The sequence below is a fragment of the Mastomys coucha genome, unplaced genomic scaffold (genome assembly GCF_008632895.1).
Source record: "Mastomys coucha isolate ucsf_1 unplaced genomic scaffold, UCSF_Mcou_1 pScaffold5, whole genome shotgun sequence".
Classification (NCBI taxonomy): Eukaryota; Metazoa; Chordata; class Mammalia; order Rodentia; family Muridae; genus Mastomys; species Mastomys coucha.
The window spans coordinates 71,463,861-71,486,219 of record NW_022196911.1 but is presented as its reverse complement, the minus strand read 5'-3'; the positions used below and the strand labels follow the sequence as shown (position 1 = coordinate 71,486,219).

At 49.7% G+C, this 22,359-nt stretch overlaps 1 protein-coding gene across 1 annotated transcript in view; it reads left to right on the top strand.

Moving 5' to 3' along the window:
- Window positions 1–21,634, top strand: part of Rph3al (rabphilin 3A like (without C2 domains)) — a 145,348-nt gene extending 123,714 nt beyond the window's left edge. Inside the window, exons 7-9 of the mRNA XM_031351529.1 lie at window positions 17,416–17,529; window positions 19,270–19,416; window positions 20,630–21,634. Of these exons, the coding sequence (XP_031207389.1) occupies window positions 17,416–17,529; window positions 19,270–19,416; window positions 20,630–20,664 (296 nt within the window). The 3' untranslated portion in view covers window positions 20,665–21,634. The remainder of the gene's footprint in view (window positions 1–17,415; window positions 17,530–19,269; window positions 19,417–20,629) is intronic.
- The last annotated feature ends 725 nt before the right edge of the window (window positions 21,635–22,359 follow it).

Sequence of the window (22,359 nt, the reverse complement as noted above, 5' to 3'; positions counted from 1 at the left end):
AAAAAAAAAAAAATTAAAAGACTGCAAAGGAGGCTGGGAGGGGTTTAGGGGTGGGGTCATCACATCACAGTGCCTCTGGCCCATGAGATGCTAGATGGACCCAAGAGATGTTGGGTGGCTGGTAAAACCAGCTGCCCTCACAAGGAAGCTCTCTTCCTGGCCCTGGGCCTTGAGAGAGTCCAGGCCACTGTCCCCTCCTGCCCACAGTTCTTCCCACAGGCATGGAGCTGAGGCTAGCACCATCTCACCCAGCCTCTGTCTGTGACCCTCTTCCCCACCCTTATTCCATCCCCTGCCCCAAGCCTTGGGCTCTAGCACCTATGCCTCCTACCCTGCTCACATACTAGCCCTCCCTCATTTCCTTTCTTGTGGCCATTTCTTGTTGGAAATGTAGAGGTAAGCAATAGATATATGTTAGGAATGATTTTGTTTTTAATTTGTGCACGGGTATATGTGTACGCTCTTTGTGTGTGCGGGTACACACATACCAGGAAGGCTAGAGGTCAGCTTTGCAGGGGGTTCTCTCCTCCCACCTTTCTGCAAGAGATTGAACTCAAAACACCAGGCCTGTGCAGCAAGTGCACAGAGATACCTCACTGGCCCTGAGCTATGAACTTTTCAGTGTACACAGGGATCTAGGAGTTAATTGATGTTTTTGAGATAGGCGCCTTCCCATCTTCCTCCACGTTTCTCTTTATTAATTTTTAATAATATAAGAACACAAGTTAAATAATTCAGCAAGAAATGAAAACCAGTAACCTCTTCTATCTGTCCTTACACTACAGCCCTTGACCAAACGCCCACTGAATTTAGGCATTTAAATTTGCTTTGCAACAAAAATAAACAGGCTCTTTGCCTGTGGATCTGCCGCTTTTTGCAATTGTGTTGGCTTGTTTGATTGTTTTGAGATAGTCCTACTATGTGGCCCTGGTTGGCCTAGAACTCTTTGTGTAGACCAGGCTAGCCTTGAAGTCACAGAGATTCTGATGCCTCTGTCTTCAAATGTCAGGGGCAGCTATACAGGGGCCAGATGTGCCAGCCCTGTTAGAAGAATGCTGTGGGCTCCTTCCAGGCCTTTGGATCTGGATTGTACTTAACTTGAGTAGGTGAATAAAATCCTCTGAACACTGGATCATGTTTTAGTTGCTCTGTATCAATGGACTTTAATGTTGTTTCTGGATTTTGCCTAGAAATATTCTTTAGACTTGTTGTAACCTGCAAACCAAAGCTTGTGTCTGGGGTCCCACCTCGTCATTCCCACTGTGGCAGTGTGGCCACCCATCTCTGCCGCCTGTGATGCTGTTGATGGTCATAACTGTGGCCATTCTACAGGGAGGAGGAAAACATTTCACTGTTTCTATGCCCACGTCTGAGTAGGTCTTCCTAGGTCTATTATTTATTGATTTTAATTCAGATGTCCTGTTTTCTACATTGTTTGTTGAAGCCAGGCACTGTGGCAAATGCTTTCATTATACCACGGATGCCCCAGTCCAGGAGCTGCTAGGCAGGGGTTCTCAACCTGTGGGTCACCTAAGACCATTGGAAAGCACAGATACTTACATTATGATTTGTAACAGCAGCAAAATCACAGTTATGAAGTGGCACCAAAAATAGTGTTATGGTTGGAGGGTCACCACAGCATAAGGAACTGTGTTAAAGGGTCACGGGAACAGGGAGGTTGAGAACCAACGTTGTCAGAGGGCCCTCCTACTTGGGAGGTAGAGGCAGGAGGCTTCTGAATTCAAGGCAGGTCTCAGTTTTGTATGAAGTTCTAGCGAGTTCCAGGCTAGCCTGAGCTACAGAGTAAGCCCCTGTCTCAGAACAGAAACCAAAGGAAACTATATTAACTGAGAGCGGGTCCAATTCAAAGCAACAATCTCTGTCGTCTGATCCAACTGGGTAGTTCAGCTTTGTTCGATTACATTTTGTCTTGCTGGTGGGTGGGATGCACACAGGCCCTTGAGTGAGCGAGGCACACACTCTACCACTCACTGTGTGCCAGCCATTATTAGATGTTTTTTGTTTTAAATTTATTCTGTGTCTGAGTGTTTTGCCTGTATGTATATCTGTGCACCATGAGTGTGCCTGGTGCCCACAGAGGTAAGAACAGGTGTTAGATCCCAAGTAACTGGAGTTACAGACAGTTGTGAGCCATCATGTGGGTGCTGGGAACTGAATCCAAGTCCTCTGCAAGAGCAGCCAGCGCTCTTAACCATCTCTCTGACCCCCTTATTAATTTTTAGTTAACACAGAAAAGCAAGAAATAAAAAGCCATTTCTTAATATGAGAAAAGAACAAAAGGAATTAATCCTCTTTGCAGTTGGTGTGTACCCCAAGAACTCAACCAACTCTAACCTAAAGGCACTGGGATTAATAGAGAAATTGAGAAACTGACAAGACTTAAGACAAAGCGATTTAGCTAAGCAGTGGTGGTGTACACCGTTGGTCCCAAAACTCAGGTAGAGACAGTTGGATCTCTGAATTTGAGGCCAGCCTGATCTATAGAGCAAGTCCCTGGACAGCCAGGGTTACACAGAGAAACTCTGTCTTGAAAAACCAAAATGAAAAATCAATTTTAAAAAATCAGTAGCTTTAATTCGTACTGACTAATTGAAGGTGGAAGTGAGAAGACCTATTTGTGATAGCAATAAAAAAATATTTCATGCCTGGAAGGAAACTTTAAATGGAAATTCCAGGAGCCAGCATGGAGAGAATTAAAGTCTCATTGTATTAGTCTGCTTGAGCTGCTGTGACAAAATGTCCCAGACTGGGTGGGGGGGCCTATGCTACAGAAACTGATTTATCCCAGGTCTGGCTGGTAGAGCAAGACCAAGGCTGGCAAGTGGAGTCTGGGGAGGGCTTCCTCTGCAGCACAGTGGGTTGCCACCCAGGACTGAACTCGTCTGTTAATCAAGGCCCCACCGTCCGGCTTCTTGTAATTCTTCCAAATACCTGGAGTTTAGGGCATCGACATGAATTAAGGTTGGGGACACTAACTTTCAACCCACAACACTTTATCAAAGGATAAACAAAGAAGTCCTAGGCAGGAAAGCAGGCAAAACTCCAATCCTACCTGGAGTGTGGTGGTGCTGCCTTTAATGCCAAGGTTTGGGAAGCCTCTGTGAGTTCAAGGCCAGCCTGGTCTACATAGCAAGTTCCAAACCAGCTAGGGATACACTGTCTCAAAAAGGAAAAAAAATCTTAGTACTTCCATTTTTGTAGTTATATATTAAGATCTGTCTGATTCCCTTTGTGTGTGTGGAGACAAAATGAATGAATAGATGAATGAATGTGAGTGTGAGTGTGTGTGTGTGTGTGTGTGTGTGTGTGTGTGTGTGTGTATTTATGTATGTACTATGACATAGGTGGGCCTGGAAAACTTCATGCTAAGCGAAGGAAGCCACAGTCACATATTGTATGATCCCTTTCATAAAAAGTATCTAGGCTAGGCAAACCCCTAGACATATGCATGTGCTGGGGGTGGAAAGCATGGGGGGAGGGGAGGAACTGCCAGCAAGGATGGTGTATGAAAATATTCTAAAATTGAATAGTGGTGGCAGTTGCCCAGTGTTATGACTGTAGTAAAAACCACTGTATTGTATTCCTCCTAAAGAGTGAATTTTATAGGATATGAATTATGTCTCAATTTTAAATCTTGTGAGGAGCTTAGAGCAGCTATTACAGAATACACAAATCAATGAATGGATGGGAATTGAAGCACAGTAGTCCCAAGAACGTATGGAGTTGAACATAGAGATTTTTCTCAGCTTAGTGGGAGAAGGCATGTTGATTTAATAGCCAGATCCAGTGTGGTTCTACTTCCGTGTGCATCCAGGAACACATTATAGTCCTAAATGCTAAGAGTAAGACAAAGAGCCAGGTGGTGTGGCCTTTGCCTTTAACTCCTAGGTACTCAGGAGGCTGGGGCAAGAGGGTCATTTGAACATAGAGTTCAAACCAACCTGAGCAGCACAGTGAAATCCTGTCTCCAAACCAGTCAGTCCATCATTGGAAATATTAAAGATGGAGGAGGTGTGGCCCTGCCCTCTGGGTTCCTAAGGAGAGCTGCGGGACAGGTAGGCTCACCTCCTCAGTTTCTTCATTCTTTTTTTTTTTTAATTATTTATTTATTGTATGTATATGAGTACACTATAGCTGTCTTCAGACACACCAGGAAAGGGTATGAGATCCCATCAGAGATGGTTGTGAGCCACCAGGTGGGTGCTGGGATTTGAACTCAGGACCTTTGGAAGAGCAGTCAGTGCTCTTAACCACTGAGCCATCTCTCCAGCCCCCAGTTTCTTCATTCTTGCCCCTCTGGGTCCTAGGTACTGATTTATGGCCAGGATGCCAGTTAGTGACCCCAGGGCGGCTCATCCAGAGTGAGACACTGGCTCTCACCCCAGGAGGAGGCTTCAAGGAACAGCCTAGGGCAGCCTCCGGGTCAGCTAAGGCCAGCCTTGTGTGCCACCTGGTATCAAGTAGCAAACCAATACTGGGGGCTCGTGGCTCATTGACCCCTTATCAGGGCCTACCCCCTCTCCCCCATCCTCAGGGTATACAGACCCTCCACCTCTCCCTCCTCTCAGAGGCAGCAGATATCAGAAAGGCCAGGGCTTGGTGTAGCTGCAGCTGCCTCAAGCTCTCTGAAGCTCAGAGGCTAATATGTCCCCTCTCTAGAAAGCCTAGGTCACAGCCTGTCCCTCCAGTCCTCTGCCACTTCTTCCCTCCTGCCCTGGTCCTCCAGAGCTAGGCATTTCTTTCTAGATGATACACTAATTACCTTCAAGATCTGCCCCAGCAAGTACTTCAGGGTTTTGGATTTGTTCCGTTTGGGTAACTGCAAGAAAAAAAGTTGGGGTTTGATACCACCTCACCACCTACTAGGTTTTAAGCAATGTTTTCAAGATCCTGAACTGAATCGGGAGAACTCTGATGCCCCGTGGAAACAAGCATTGGGGTTCCATTTGGGGTGAGCAGTCTGCTGCTCACGCAGCTGCTCTGCAGACATTTATCAGGGGTGGCCCTTACCAAGTTACCCCCAGCTGACCTAGCCTCCCCCATGGGGCCAGCACCTCCTAGAGAAGCCGAGTCATTGGAGCTGCACTGGCCAGTCCAGGGCACCCTGTGATTCATGGTCATTATCTCATTTGAAGCTCGGGGCAGCTGCAGACGGTGAAATTGACTCTTAGTGATGGATGAGACGGGAAAGCTGCACAAGGTCACGTAGGCTGCCGGCTGCACCAAGGGCTGTGGACCCAGGCTCTTCCTCATGAGTGTAGCACATGGCAGAGCCCTTGTCTTCATCAACACACAACTGGCTTGGGCCTGTCTGATGGCTCAGAGGGTTTTTCAAGTGAGGGGGTTGTTGCCAGGCTGCTAAAGAAGGTGGGGGGGGGGGTCTTGTGGCAAAGGAGGGGCAGCTGGAGCTATCCTTGCCTGTCTGTACTCTTGGCTCCCTCTGCCTGCTGGGTAACTTGCATCAGGCTGAGTCTGCATGGCCTGAGTTGCTGCACCTGTTTCTACCCCATCCACACTCTTAGGACCCAGATCGACCATCAGCAGGGTCCCCCATTTCTGCTCAGAGCACCCTTTTAGCATCCAACCACCATTAGACATAATGGATGGCCCAGCCAGTGCCTTCCAATTAATTACCATCCAGCCACAGAACTGAGTACTTTGTATCTGACAGGGGAATGAGTTCCCTGTCAGTGAGGGCATTCAAGTGGAGGCTGGACATTACAGTGGGGGATCTTCTGCATCAGAAACTGGGAGACGCTAATTATGGGCCACTGGTGTGTTTATTATCACGTCTCCAAGTTAGCACCAGTCTTGGGATAGGAGGTAACTGGCCTGAGGCTGGAAAAGCCACAAGGCCCATGCAGACTTTGAACCTGTCACCTCTGTCTTGTTAGCACAGAGCGGCAGCAGACTGAGCTAATAAATGGGTTCCATAGCCACTGATTTTCCATCAAGCGCATATGCTGCTTCCTGACTTCTTAACGCAGCAAGCTATTTATACCCACCAATCCATTCATTCTTAATGAGCCTCGGTTGTGGATTGTAAAATGTTTTATTTTCAGACAGGATTGCTCACTGCCCAGAGCCAGCTGTTGCTATGCCTCCTTCTTCCCTTCTCTGTGCCTGAGAAATTAGCATTTTAGAAGCTTAGAGCATGCAGGAGTGCGCACACACACACACCTACCTCCTCCTTGGACTCTGAATTGTCCATTTTTTGTCACATCAGCTGGTCCTGGTACCTGAGTCTCCCACAGCATTCAGAGTACCTGAAAGGATGTGTTGGGTGCTGGGGTCCCAGTTGGCTATAGCAAATGAAAGGAGGCAAGACAGAGCAAGGGGGTTCCATGTTAGGAGGGAGGATGCCACCTGTCCTTGGGGGCTGAGATTCTGCCTATATTATAGGTCACAATCTGGTAAAGCAGGTGACCCGATCTGGCTGTCTGCTTAAAATTCACTGTCATTTTTTTTTAGCTGCAAAGAACCCTCACTCTGAAAAGAAAATGGAGTTCTGGCTTCTCCATTAAAAATCAGAAGGTCTGCCAATACCGCCCTCTCAGACAGCAGTAGCTTCCCATTTCACTGGTAGTGTTCTCTGGTTTGTCACAGTCCCCAGCCTTCCCTGTTGTCTCCCTCAGTCTTTCGGTGTTGCTGTACATAACTACTAAGGAGGGAGGGAGATCTGGGTACAACTCCATGGTCAGCTGCTTACCTTGCATGCACCAGACCCAAGCTTCCATCCCCACACCACAAAGCAAAAGAAAAATAGAAGTTCTTCTGGTGTCCATGTCTCTGTGAAAAAAAAAAAAAAAAAAAAAAAAAGAACACAGAAGAATGACTGTGGAGAGGCACTTGTTGCAAGAAAACTGAGCAGACGTCCTGGAGCTCCTCGCTCGCTGTAGTGGAAGGCTGGACCCTGGTTGTGTCACATGTGAGGCCTACACATGGCCCTTGCCCATTAGTGGCCCTGTGCCTGCTGTGAGCACAGAGGAGACCACATAGCCACCACCCTGCCTTCCAGCCTGGACTCCCTCAGCTAGCCTAAAGACACAGCTCTTGTGAGTACACACACACACACACACACACACACACACACACACACATACATACATACACACACACACACACAGAGTCCCCCCGCCCCATACTGCCTCCAAAGCCTAATCAAATTGCCCAGCTCTGTCTCACACTGTGATAAGCGCTCAGAACATGCTGTCCTGCAGTCCCATTACCAACATCACCTTCTGTTCGTCTTGCCATGTCCCATCTCTGCTAATTTTACTCCTTGCTGGGACTTTACAGTCTTGAGATGCTGTGGAAGGTAACTAGGACTTTTTTTTTTTAATGTAAAGATAGTAGAAGCCACCAACCAAACATACACAAGGGCACACAGACTAAGAAGGACCAATTAGAGGATGGAGATTCAGTGTGAGCCACTTGAGAAGGCAACGTTGGTCCTACTGGTACCTCCAAGTCTTTGACCCTGGTCTTCATAGTGCAGGCCAGTGCCTGGGTAAAGAAATAAGTGCAAGAAAGTCAGTTTGGGCCGGGCAGTGGTGGCTCACACCTTTAATCCCAGCACTTGGGAGGCAGAGGCAGGCGGATTTCTGAGTTCGAGGCTAACCTGGTCTACAAAGTGAGTACCAAGACAGCCAGGGCTATACAGAGAAACCCTGTCTCGAAAAACCAAAAGAAAGAAAGAAAGAAAGAAAGAAAGAAAGAAAGAAAGAAAGAAAGAAAGAAAGAGAGAGAGAGAGGGAGAGAGAGAAAAGAAAGAAAGAAAGAAAGAAAGAAAGAAAGAAAGAAAGAAAGAAAGAAAAGAAAGGAAGAAAGAGAAAGGAAAAGAAAAGAAAAAGTCAGTTTGTCTGCGCTGTGGGAGGACTTGGATGTCAGAGGCTAGGGAAGAGGCACTGTGTGTGTGTGTGTGTGTGTGTGTGTGTGTGTGTGCGCGCGTGTGTGCATACATGTTCTTATTCTCAAGCCCACTGTGGCTACCTTTCACCAGGCCCAGCAAAGAACCGTTAGCCTTTGTCCTGTGCATGTAGGAGGGACAGAGGTTGTATCCAACAGCTCCCAGCGGTAGCTGCTGCAGATTCAGGGTTTGTCTATGTGGTGGGGTCTGTGTGGGACTCAGCGTATCAGAACATCATGAGCTGATTACCTACTCCTTCCTGGAGCATGGCAGAGAAGAGGGCTTACAAGGGGAGAGGCAGATTGATTGCCCCTGGAACGAAGCGCTACACTTGCCCATCTACAAAAGGGACACGGTACAGAGTCCAAATAGCATGTGTAGTCTCAGCATAGAGGGGACAGGAAATGCCTGCAGTGTTCCAGAAACTGTGCCCCCTGTAGCTCTCAGAGATACAGCTGTGGTCCTTTTAAAGCGAAAGCCCATGTGTGCAGCCTCATCCTACCTTTAAGCCCTTGGTTATGCTGAACAGCAGTCTCCAAACAGGAGAGTCCCCACTCCATGTCTCCCCCTTCCCACAGAAGCCCCTGCCTGTCCCAAGGTCGGTACTGGCTTAGAAATTGATTGCCCAGAGCAGAAGGCCCTCATTAGCCACACCACGAAGGTTAGGGGCATGGCTGTCACCTCTAATTTGCCCAAACCCAATGAAAGCCTCAGGGGATTAGCCAACTCCATATGCAAGGTAAGGTCTTGAGGTACCTTGCCCTCCTGGAAGCTGTGTCTGGCTCAAGTGCAGCCAAGGGGGGGTGCAGAGCTGCCCCTGGGGCCAGCTGGGCTGAGCTCGCTGTACACAGTACAGCATAACTCTCTGCAGCTGCACACCTACCTTGATGGCTAAACCTACAACTTCATCCCACATACTCTGGACTGAATGGCCTTTGGGAATGGGAGTGAAGTGAGGGGAGCTGGGCCTCCCACCCTGCCTGGTTCCAGTAAAGCCCTGGGGGTCAGAGTGCTGGCTCTGCTGTACACAGCTCCCCTCCTGGACTGCCTGTCCGTTCCAGGGCAAGGTTGACATTGCAGAAGGTCCCCAGTTGATTCCTCACTCCTCCCAGGAGCATGAGAAGAGGGCCCATCAGAGAGAGCCGGGCAGGTAGGCCATCCTCTTGCCAGTACACCCTGGGTCTGAGGCTCCTCTAGGTGAAAAACTATGGCAGAGAAACTTGGGGAAAGAGAGACAGATTATAGTCAGAAACAGCAGGCCCAGGGGGATGCCCAACACGTGTGAGATCGAAAGAAAGACAAAGAAACATTCCAGGGAGGGTGCATGTGCAGACACACCTGTCATCCCAGCTCTTAGGAAACCAAGGCGGGAGGATTTTGAGCAAGCAGCCTGAGTCACATCCCAGGATCCAGATTTCTTTATATTTATTTCAGGGGGTAGGGTCAGGTGGAGGTCAGAGGACAGCTCGCCAGGAAGGGGTTCTCTTCTAACTCAGACCATCAGGTTAGTAGCAAGCACCTTTAATCCACTGAGCCATCTTACCAGCCTCAAGGAGACCGGTTTTCAAAGTAAAACATCCATGAAAGAGGAACAAGTTCAAGTCAAGAGGAAACAAAGGCTCATGTCACCTGCCAGCTGAGGAGTGCAGGACAGACAGGCTCCCTCAGTCTGTGTCTACCAGAAACCAGAGCCACCATGTGTTGCCTAACAATATAGAGCATACCCAAACCAGTTCCCCTTTCCCTCAGGAGCTTCATCCAGAGAGCTTCCTGATCCTCCAAAGATCCCATTGCCTAGCTTCGGCTTTCCCTAGACTATTTTGAATGGCTGCTACTATTGTACCTGCTTAAATGGTGTTTATTTGTAAATCCCTCCTCTTCCAGGAAGCCCTCTCTTACCTCTCTCCCAATTGTCATACTCAATCCCATTCTGTATTTCCTGTTCTCTCTTGGAGAGCAGTTCTTAGCATCCATCCTCCTCCTCCTCCTCCTCCTCCTCCTCCTCCTCCTCCTATCCAGAGCTCCTCATTTGAGGTCAGGGGACCAGAGGGTTTTTCACACCAGCAGCCACATCTCTATTGATCTGTGGATTTGTCTTCATTAGCTGGTGCCTCCTATCTGTCTGTGAGCTCGAAGGAGAGAGAAAATTAAAATCGATGTTCATGAATAAGCCAGCCCTGGGACCCCTCCTAGCCCTAGATCTCACTTATCAGTCAGTGCGGAGCCTCCCTGTTGCCTCTTTCTGCGGGGGGTCATCCTCAGAGGCTCTACGGACAGCCTTGAAGGGTGTCATGGAAGAAAAGCGCCTAGCTCCTGTGGCTGTCCCTGTCTATACACTAGGACAGGTTGGAAGCGTACCATGACTCCTGTCACCTGGTCCCAGGGAAGGACAGGCAGGCGCTGAGCCTCTTCTGGCTGCCAGTGGGCCCATTCCTGGGAGGGCAGGGTCCCCTAGCCTTGAGCCATCCTCTTTCCTAACTGGAGCCCTGGGGACAAACCAGAGGAAGAGGCCACTGCTCCTCTCCCCACCCCCAAGAGCAGCTGGCTTCCCTCAGGGACCATTCATCCCATTTCATGGCAACTTCCCATCCCCCACCCCAGTCCCTGCCCAGGCTGAGGTCATCTGAGTGTCCTTCCAGGAAGAGAGGTGAGAGGCGCCTGGCTGGGGCTTCGCCATCACCTGGCCTGCTGGCCTGGTGAACTACCTACCCTCTTGCAGACCTTACTGCCCTGCATAGCTCAGAGCACAGTTACCAAGTAACTTTATCTAGGGCCAGGCAGGCTCAGGGAAGGAGATAGATTTGAGTCACAAGGTGTCCTTCCCCTGGGTAACTCCAGTCAGGGTGAGGAGGTCAAAGCAGGAAAACACAGGAAATGGAGGCAGCCAGGTGCGTGGGTTCCCTCTATTCCTGGGACAGAGGACTCTGGGCAGTAGAAGCAAGCTGAAGAAATTCCTGGGCATTGCATTGAACTCTGATTTTTAAAAATCCTATCAGCTTATGTAGTGTTTGGTCTTTTTCCCTGCTGGATCTCATCTTGCTGGGCATTTTGCTCTCTCGCGCTCTCGGGCTTCTTCCTTCCCATTTCACAGATGAGACAAATTGAGGCCTAGGGTGTGGTATTTGCCCAGAGGCATCCAAAGCAGAATCAGGGTTCGAGCCTGGCATACATGAGGCAGCCTCCCTGACGCCAGGGCCCATGTGGAGAGAGGGATGAATCAACTGCGTGGAGGGAGAGCTTTCCCTGAGAGCTTAGAGTCATTGGGTGAGACAGGAGTATGGATGCCAGTATATTCTGGGCAAGGTGGGAGAACAAGGATCATAGCCAAAGATGGACATGGGTTTGAATGCCAGCCTAGCCTCTAAACATGCTCGGAGGGGATCCAGCCCTCTGCTCATCCTATGACTCATGGCTAGAGCATCCTCACTCCCTCAGAACAGCCAGCCTTCCCTATGAGGTGGGCTAGGCCCAGAGCATAGAAACACGCCCCATGCTCTAAGACATGAGCCCATGATGTATGTCCCTGGTCTTCGCTGAATGTTCATAGCCACTGGAGAGGGATCCATCATTCACCCACGGCTCCACTGAGCATGGAAGCAGCCTAAAGAAAACAGCCTAAGGACGGACACACACATACAGACACCCCATAGACCTATTCCTGAGTAGGAGAGCTAAGCCATGCTGGCAGTGCCAACTGCATCTGTGCTGTGCCGGTCTGGTGGCCCAGGAAGGTTCACTGGGGGTTCCTTTGCCCTCCTCAAGGCCTAACTGTCTTTCCTTTACGTTAAAAATATTTTTTGTTGTTTTTAGTATGCAAAACTTCCCACCATCTGCTGCTTCTTGGCAGGATGTTGGAAATATCTCTGTACTTCCCTAACTCCCGTAGCTTCTGGAGACTTTGGGCTCCTTGGAGCCGAGCAGCCATTGCTCCCTAGAGTCTCCCAAGCTCGCAGCCTGCCACCATCTTTGCACTGGGCAGGTGGATGTGGCATGGCTCAGGATGGGAGGGTGGTTTTCTGATTTTTCAATCAGAAAGGGACATCAGCAGCCTGTCCACTACTGAGTTGACCTCACACTAAGTCTACACAGGCTGCTCATGGGTTTTGCCATGAATCCTGAAGCAGTGCCTAGGGTCATGGAGAGAGGTAATGGCTAAGGAGAGCCTGGAGACAGGTCCTAGCTCTCCATCCCTGTCCCCTGAGCCATCCCAGCTAGGCCAGCAGCTGCCACATGTGTCCTGTGAACCATTCAAGGGAGATTTTCCAAAAAGGAAGAGTTTCCACCCCACCCCACCCCCACCCCGCCTCATGTACCAAAACTCAGGAGTTTCCATGGTGACAGTCAAATTGCAAATCCATCCAAGAATGAACTAGAGAGGGGAAAAAAAAAAAAAAACTTGCCCATCCCCAGAGAAACAGGCCGGGCTAGCTCTAAGCTACCCAGCCACTGCTGAGGTTAAGGGCCCAGCATGATGGGAAAATCTCAGGCCCCCCAACAAGTGGACCAAGAAGTCAGGTAGCCAGCTGTGAAGGCTCCCCCTCCTGCCTCATGCTGGGGCCTGTTATGTGTGAGAATACCTCTTCTCCTTCAGGCTCTCAGACCAGGGTCTCCCAGGGTTCTCCTACCTCTGTCTAAAAGCCAAAGCATAGGCAGAAAACACGCGCTCACTTCCTGACCTGTCACAGAAGTTCCCTCCAGACTCACTCACCTAGCAACTTGTAGAGGTTGGAAGAGCAAAGGCCAAAGGTTTGTGAGCCTAAGAGTTTCATTTAGATCCTGGTCACCGTTCAGAGGGAAAGCAACATTGGTGGCAAGTCACCCCAAGGTTGGGGTTTACAGAGACAGGAAAGAGAAAAGGCTGCTTCCGTGACCGCTGGAAGAAGCTTCTGCAACTTGGTGACATATTTGCGAGGCCCACGTGACATGCAGCCTCCTCTCTGCCTTTTCCCCAGTGACTGTAAGTGGCCACCTGCTAGCCAACACTGCCTTCTTTTTTGCTTTACAAGAGCAGATTGGAAATGGGATTTGAGCCTTCAGCACATAGACCCGATGGCTATGGCCGAGCCCCAGATTAAATCCCCACGCATGAGGTTGGCCAGATGGTTCTGACAGCAGTGTGTTTGCTGCACAAGCTTGAGGACCCGGGTTCTCTCCCTGGCAGCCTTGTGAAAAGTTGACACAGTGGTGCCGACCTGTAAACCTAGCATTGTCCGATAGTCCTGCTGAACTGATAAGCTCCCTGCCACCGACTCTCAAAAAAGATGCAGTGATAGAGGGAGACATTCAGCACCAGCCTCAGGCTTCTGTGTATGCACAGCACATATGTAAGCACACATGCACATGCACACGCACATACACACAATAACCAAGCCTGGCCCAGATTAAAACTCTGGTACAAAGAGGCCAGGCAAGGGACAGTGTGTCTGAAAGAAATGAGTATTTCTCAACTGGTCCCTGCTCTGTGATCCCATTGTGAGATTGTCACCAGAAGCCGTTCCCTCTTTTTCCATGGCTGAACCTTTGGGCTCTGTCACAGGAGACCAGTCAGATGACAGTAGCTGGAGGAAACTCTCCAGTATTTGCTTCTGTGATTTCTTTTAACCCTTGTACAGCACAGGTGATATGGCACCCCGCCCCCCTACACACACACACTCCAGGGCTGTGCCATCTCCATAGACTCTGCCTAGCAATTTAAGCCTGCTCCCAGGCCCCCGTCTTGGAACTTATACAATAGATGACCGGATGCAAAGGGTTACACCATAACCAACTCCTAGGACATCCAACCCCGCCATCCCTTCCCCTTAGCATTTTTTCACTGGCACTAAGGGATACAGGTGTCACTGAGCATCTTAGAGCCCTGTGCCAAGCCTAGTCCCCAGATCAGCCACAAGGAAGATGGAATATTCCAGGTCAGGAAGCATTGATAGATCATCGTGATCGTCTCTGCCTGAGAGATGGAGAGACCAAGGTGGAGGTTCGTCACCAGCTCCTCACAGGGACTGTCCTACCCTGTTAGCATGAGCTCGATGCCATCCTGTGTTCCTGTATTGCCCCAATGGGGAGTGGGGGGAATGAAAAGCTACTTGCTCCAGGTGTCTTAACAAGCAGCCCCACTTCCTGCCCATCACCTCCCACCTCCTGTGTCTGAGGACCCATGGGGTTAGTGTTTAGTCAGCCCAGCAATGAGTCAAAAAACTACGTAAGTGTTTGTAGCAGTGATGCCTGTTGGGTCTGGTCTCTGTGGATTCACATTCAATCCAGACCTGAAAAGGAACTAAAAAAGCAAGTCAGGTTCTTACCTACAATTCTCATGAACCAGGAAGGGCCCATGAACCCAGCCCCATCTCTCTTCTTGGTTCTGTGTCGTCAATGGCCAAATCGGGAGTCTTGCCAGTGGCATATAAGAGTTGGGGAGCAAGAACAGAAAGGGGTAAGAGGCTGAAGCAGAGGAAGAAAAACCAGGGACAGACACATTCATTACTCAGAAAAACAGGAAGTGCACACAAGCCTTCTCTTGGTGGACAGGGGTGTGGGTGTGGCCCTCTAGGTGATGGGAGCCTTTCAAGGGATCTCTGTCAGCCGAAACACCCTGATGGTGCCTAGGGAGAGCTGACAGAAGCACCCACAGGAAGAGACTGCCACAGTCATCCTGGTGGGATGAGGGATGGTCATGGAGGGAGGAAGGGCGTCTAGTGCTCATGGTGAGGAAGCAACAGATTCAGCTTCTATTAAAGGGGGTTAGTGAGGTAACCCAACTAGTGGGTACTAGTCTAGCATGCATAAACACCTGGATATGAGCCCTAGCATCACAAACTAGGCATGGTGTGGGCTGGAGAGATGGCTCCGTGTTAAGCCTGCATAGTGCTCTTGTAGAGGACCCAAGACCACCTCAGGTGGCTCACGACTTCCCATAACTCCAGCTTCAGAAGGATCCAATGCCTCTGACCTTCATGGGCACCCGCATTCACATGCATAAACCCACAATGATGTGTACTTACACACACACACACACATAATAAAAATAAATCTTCAAACAGAAATCTAGACATACTCAAATTCCCAGCATGCAAGTGATAGAGGCAGGTGGATTAAAAATTCAACCATCCTTGGCAATTCAAGGGCATCCTGTCTCAAAAAAAAAAAAAAATCCATTTGAGTGGTAAAACTAACAAGGCAGAAGACCAAATCAAGGCCAACCCTATATCATTATCAGACCTTCATGAAACGCCTACTATGTGCTTTGAAGAGCCCAGAGCTAAGACTCTTAAGGTTGAGGTGTTTAGCCAGCTCCAGCTTTGGCACCTTGCTTTTGTGACCTGAGTCACCCAACCAAAAGGTGGCATAAGCTAAGACACAAAGACTTTCTAGAAGGTTCTGGACCCAGGACACCAGGTGGGAAACCCATTTCTCCTACCTATACCTACAGTCAGCTTTCCTAGGTGAGCAGCACTTCTTCTGGTGGTGCCTCACTGCGATCTCAGGAGACGGAACACAGCTCCAGAAGGAGCTGGCCACTCAGCAGGACCCTTCCCCCAGCCTTGACGGAGGCTTCGGAGGCTTCGTTTGTTCTGTTCTCATCTTCCCCCAGATGAGACCTCTGACTCCCGAGTTGGGAGGAAGAAAGGACTCCGTGAAGACCTCATCCACCACCTCCCTCAAAACCACACTCTGCATTTGAAAGGAAAGCCAGGCTCTGAACCTCCTGCCCTGTGATCAGTCACCTCTCAGAGAGTTGGCTACCTTTGACCCCACATCTACTTATTATCTTTATTGTAATTTAGTTACATGCTATGTAAATTAATCAAGAGAGTCAGAAAAGAGGCCAGAGCTGTTTCATTAAAACCAAGATTTCATAAAAGTCTTGAAGGAACAACTTGCCTTTTTTTTTTTTTTAATCTATTGAATTAGGCGTGGGCAGGCCAACTGCAAAAAGCAGAAGGAAGATATGAAAAAAAAAATCTAGTAAAATTCTGCTCTCCGTTCTCTTTCCCAGGGTCTGTCTTCTCCACTGTTAAGAACATGAGCCCGAGTCACAGGCCATGGTGCAGGTTGGGCCACATGGGCCCTTTGCAGAGAAGCACCCGGGCCTGCCTCAGAAGGTTGGCACACAGATGTACATCCCTGCTTAAAATTAAAATAGAATGTTTGAAGGATGAATATATCCTGTATTATGACGCCCACGGTCGATGAACCAGCCAAATATGGTGTTGAGTGCAGAAACGAGGGTGTTCTCTGAGAGCTCCCTCTGAGCCCTCGCTCCTTGTGGGTTCATGACACCCCACTGTGCAGTGGCTGAAGAGGATGCAGGCTGGCTCCCTGTCAAGCTCCTGATTAAGGAAAGTTAAGTGGTTAAGAACCTAAGCTAGTCTCTGCAACTCCTTCCGTGGGTATTTTGTCTACCCTTTTAAGAAGGAATGAAATGTCCACATTTTGATCTTCCTTCTTCTTGAGTTTCTTGTGGTTTGTGGGTTATGGAGCAGAGACTGAAGGAAGGACAAGCCAGCCTGATAGAGCTGCCTCCTGAGAGGCTCTGACAGTACCTGACTAATACAGAAGTAGAGGCTCACAGCCATCCATTGAATTGAGTACAGGGTCCCCAATGAAGGAGTTAGAGAAAGGACCACAGGAGCTGAAGGGTTTGCAGCCCCTTAGGACGAACAACAATATGAACTAACCAGTATCCTCAGAGTTCCCAGGGACTCAACCACCAACCAAGGACTACACATGGTGGGACTGATTGTTCTGGCAGCATGTGCATAGTAGAGAATTGCAAAGTCGATCATCAATGGGAGGAGAGGCCCTTGGTCCTGTGAAGGCTCTATGCCCCAGTGTAGGGGAATGTCAGGCCAATAAGTGGGAGAGGGTGGGGTGGCAAGCAGGGGGAGGGGGGAGGCAACAGGGGTTTGTTCTTGTTGTTTTGGGGGTTTTTGTTTTTGTTTTGGAGGGGAAACTGGAAAAGGAGAAATCATATGACATGTAAATAAAGAAAATATCTAATAATAATAAAAAAAAGAACCTAAGCTAGTCTTCCAGTGCTAGGAGTCCATCATCGTCACTGACTGCCATGGGCACATGCCCTGGTCTCCAGCCTCTGAGATGGGGTAAAACTATTCCCTACTGATCTGAAGCTTTTGTGAGTTCAGTTTCTTCTCCACGAAACCATGGCCTGTGTGTTCAGTGTGGCCAGGCAGAGACCTCAGAGTCCCTGTGCCTACATCAAGGGTGGTCATCCATTCCAACCAAGCAAAAGGGATCCTGCCCACAAGGAGGCCATGATGCGGAAAGATGGCTGGCTAAGGGGTGATGGTGCTGGGCATGTGGGGTCCATCCTCCTTAGCCAGTGGGAAGGAGTCCCTGGCCCTTCCATTGTTTCTCATGCCCCGTTTCTCAAAAGGGCTAACTGAAATTCTAGGCCTGCCCTGCCCCACCTCTGTCTAAGCGGGAGAAATGATCATGACCTCCTCTGCTCTGTCTGTCTGTTCCAGTGGTTTCCAATGACAGTGACAGTGACTCAGATCTCAGCTCCTCCAGCCTGGAGGACAGACCCATGCCCTCTGGGGTCAAGGGCACAAAAGGTGACAAGCCTAGAGGGGACTCAGGTAAGTGTGGAGAAATCAGCTATTTGTTTCCAGAGCCTGAGGTGCTAAGTGGCCTTTTGGATTCTTTGGGGACAGCCTCTCCACTGGTATTTGTGAAGTGTCCTTAGAAAGGAGTGAGCCTGGTGGCTCAGCAGAACCAGAGAGGCCAGGCTCCTCTGTATGTGACGGATAGCGGGCTAGCAGGGCCACTTCCTCTGCACACTTTTCCCAGGAAACACCCTGGTCGGCACTGCTCAGTTCACCTTGTGAACGACAGAGGGATACAGAAATTAGGTACAGTTTCCTGAACCACTCCCTGTCCTTCTGCCGTACAACTGCAGTGGGGTCCCTGGCATATGTCATCGACTCCTGACTGGCATATGACATTGCATATGTCCTCCTCAACACAAATGAGGTGGAGCAGGCCATCTCCAAAATCCCTTCTCAGGCTGAGCCCGTTTTGTGACTCTTGACATGGGTTAACCTGGGCAATGAGGTAGAAGCAGAGAGGGGAAATGGAAGGCCTTTCCTCTCTTTAAGCACAAGAATGGTCTTCTGAGCAAAGCACCAGCTTCCTTCATGTCCTCCTGGGTCAGAACTAGGACCTTCAAAGGAAGTTTCAGGGAGGCTGATGTTACTGTGTAAAATGTGAGCCTACAGTATCTGCCCTATAGTATCTGCCCTAAATGCCTGGAGGTCCTGTCCCAGAGCTAAGACCATGACCAAAATCCTCATTGGGAATGAAAATTTGGTCTAAGCCAGAAGTGCCAAATGCCTGGCAGGCACACTATACCATCTCTCCATCCCGTGCCATAGCAGACATTACTAGTTGATTATGAGGCTCTTTCCTGCAGAGCCCTGATGCACCTTAAGAATCCTTAATAGTTTCCCAAGTAGTGAAAACTAGTCCTGGGCTTGGCATCCCCAAGAGGCTCCACTAGGAAAATGTATAAATTGCCTGGCAACCTCGGTTTCAGGACAAGCTTCCTTCTCCTCCTCCATGATGGTTCTGGTCCCTTCCCTCCATAACCAACTCTCAGCTGGGTAGGACCCTCTTGAATAAAGTGTAGGTTTGAGGGTGCCACCCTCACCCATATATGCCTTATGATCTCCTCCCTCCAGTTAGTGCTTCCGTTTGGAGGCCACAGCGCGTGTGTAAGGGCCATGGAACAACTTATGGGTCAGTTTTCTCCTTCCACCATGTGGGCCTGGGGATCAAACCCAGAGTGTCAGGCTTGTTGGCAAGCACCATTTTCAATCCACTGGGCCATTTCTCCAGCCCCCTTATTCTTTCTTAGACACCACATACTATTCCTTTATTTCTCATCTCCCTCATGGTCTGACCCCTCCCCTCCAGTTTCATCACTTAAAAAGACAAAACCACAAATACACATATATAGGATTTAGGAGTCATTAGTAGTTAAAGGTGGCATCTTAATACCATCTCTCCCTCTCACCACATTACCAGACACAAACATTCCCTCGTTCTGTGGAAGACAAGAAAAGCTATTGATTGCCAATTTTCTTATCAGTAATTTGTTAGTTAGGGGAAGAGTCCATTCATTCTGTTGCTCTAGTGAATCTCGGGTCAATCAACAGAGACAGAGGTTTGGCTACAACAGGTAGGTGTGTGGGCGGGGGCTGCTAGGCAAGCAGACAGTCCATATTTACCACCCACAATTCCAGAAAAGATTTGGCCAGCTTTTTGCTGGGCTGAGTTCAGTGCATCTCCATCCCCACTCACACATGGTCTCCTTGCAGGTGGCGGTATGGAGTCACCCAGGATGGGGCCTGCCCGCCCACCCAGCCATCTTTCAGGCAGCCAGAGCAGCCTGGGCAGTGAGGCTGGGACAGGTGCTACAGAGCCACAGGGAGGCATCCCACCCCGGCCTGAGTCCAGGGTACCTGGTGAGTACCGCCTTGGCTGTTTGTCCAGCAGCATCTTCATCCTGTCCTCCCTCCCCTAGTGGCCAGTGACATTTTCAATTCTTTGTGTTTACTGAGGTCCTTCTGTGCCAGGCAGTGGGGAACAAAGGTCAGCCAGACCTGTGTCTGCCAGCTTTGACCAGAGGGACTCAGAATGGTACCATCTCTGCTCCTGTGTCACTTGTCCATCTTCCCTTGCTCCTAACAGCTGCCGGCAGTTCTTGCTGGGCACAGCCTGAGCTGGGAACAATGGAGACGGGCCTGTCCTTATCCTCTAGAACCCTGCTCCATGGCTGAGCAAACCAATGCCAGCCTGGATCCTGGGAGGGAGATCTAGGGATACGTGGAGTCCACCACCTCCAAGGGTGGCTTTCTGGGAGCCTTGGTGTTCCTGTGGGATAGGTATAGTAAGCATTCCTCTTACCCTGCCTTGTGCTCACTGCCCCAGCACGGGAGCATCATGACATGGAGTGTTTCTCATTCGCAAACCAGAGAGGGCACAGATTCCTTTAAAGACCAGCCCCAGCTAGTCTGGGTAATCCTGGCCAGAGGCCCACAGACACATACATGAAAGAGCATCTGATGTGCCCCTCAAGCAGCCTGTGTGCACCCCATCAACCATCCCACTCCCTGTTCCACAGGTCATTGGGAAGGAGACAACAGTAGTCAGGCCTGGGGAGTGGATCCTCTCTACAGCCTCAGGATGCATTCTAGTCCCAGCCCTGCCACTGAGCTGTGTGCATTTGCACACAGCAGCACTAAACCTATGCAGTGTTAAAGGACAAAAATAGTCAGACATAGGCCGTGAGGCCACTGCAATCTGCTCTCACGGAAGTGTCCCTCACAGGGTGGCAGGAGCCATCTGCCCTGTCCAGGAACAATAGTGGGGTTATGTAGCCCTAGAATGGACGAGGGAGTGTTTCTTCCTAGGTCCAAGGCTCCTCCTGGGCATACTAAGGTCACTATGTTGAAGACACACCTTCATTTGGACCGACAAACTGAACCACGCAGGTGCAGAGAACAAGCTTGTGAGCACACAGCACAGTGGAACAGTGTTGGCTGGTATCCAGGCTCTCTCTGCCCCAGGAAGGCCCTGCCTTGTCACATCTACTTCATCCCAAAGCTGGGTTGTCACTGGGGAAGAAGCACCTCCACTCACTAACTACTCGGTGGTCTTTTTCTCTCTCTTCCGCAGGCAAAAGGCATACATGGGCAACTCCCCGCTACTGAAGTGGCTGAGACAGACTCTCCAGCGGAAGATTCAGAGAGGGATGTCGGGGCCAGCCTATTGGAACCCCTCTCTGAAGGGTTCTTGAGGCCTCACAAGCTCCCTGATACCTTGACCTGCAACTCAACAAGCCAGTGTTTGGGGACCCAGCATGCCCCCACCCTATAGTGCCTTACTGACTATCTCATTCAGCACCCCACCTTTATTTATTGCCTCTCCCCCATCCCAGTCACTTCTCAGGTCTTGGGTTGGGCTGGGGAGGCCTTCCTATATGCACTGAAGTTTGGGTGGGACAACACAGGGTTTTCTTTGTACTAATGATGAGAAATCTAACCCTCAGTGTGACCCTGCAGAGCTGAGCAACCAACCCCTACCCCACCCCACCCCCCAGTGTAAGCCTGGAGCACCCGCCCCTTTCCCTCTCCCTTCAACTGATGGAGGCCAGAGCACGGTCCTGTTTGCCCCGAAGCTAGTCCAGGAGCTGAGTTAAATCCAGCTTTGAGTTTCCCTGAAGCCCCTACTGGCCTCTGGGCTTTTGTTCCACCCAGAAACACAGCTCCTCCTAAGACATTAAAACACTTTTTGTTCCTCTGTGGAAAACAACACTCCCACCCTGCCTCATGCTCGCTGGCCCAGCCTGGGAGTTTCAAATTCTAAAACCAGAGAAAGCATGAAAAATACTCAAAATACAAATGCTTCTGGAAAACCCCTCCCTGGAGCGGGAATGGGAAGGTGTCCTAGGCCATTCCTTCCCTGAGTCCAGTTCCATCCCTCCCACCACCGTTCCTTCATCCTTGGAGGGCTTTCTCTCCAAGGCCACCACCACCGGTAGCCTTTTGCCTATTGCTGCTGGCAGGAGACAAACTTACCATTTCCCTGTGACATGTAACACGTCATCACTAACATAATGAGCATTCCCTGTGACATGTAACAGGTCAGCACTAACATAATAAACATGAGAATTTTCACCGAGCCTCTCTCTCTTTCAAAGACCACAATCCCCACGTTCCGACCTGTATTGGGATAGCAGTGGATGGATTGGGACGGGTGTCACTGATTCACTGAAACCCTTCTAAAGCCTGAGTTAGAGAAACCAGCCAGATCAGCGTCTAACGCACCTCCCAACCGTAACACTAAATCAAGCCCGTCTATACAAAAAAACTAATCAAAATGGGTCCTAAATAGACATCGACTTCTGGTTACATGTGATAGAATGGGCACAAGAATCGTTTCTTCTGTCCCACGCAACACAGACATGAAGGGACGAGAGCTATTTGGAAAACTAAAAAGATGGGGCAGGAAGATGCGTTCATCGTCAGCCTCCCTAACTCCCAAGATTCAGGTGGGAAGAACCGATCACAAACCTGCCCACTTCTCTGCATCTTCCCCAAAAAACTCAGAACTTGGAGGGACCTGGAGGTTCACCAAGGGTCTCAAAAGTAGGCTTTGTTTTGTATTTAAGAACTGGCTACAAGGCCTGTGGTTACAGCTCAGTGGTAAAGTGCTTGCTTTGCGTGTGGGAGGCGCTCAACACCCGACACTGCAAAAAGGAATGGAGAGCGAGCCCTGGCCTCACCCCCTTCACACTCTTCCCCATTACCCACCCTATGAACTCCTGACTCCTATGGCCTGGTCATTGTCCTTCCTGACCCTGGTAACAGGTTCAACTGCTAGCCAGAGTTGAACTAGAATTGTAG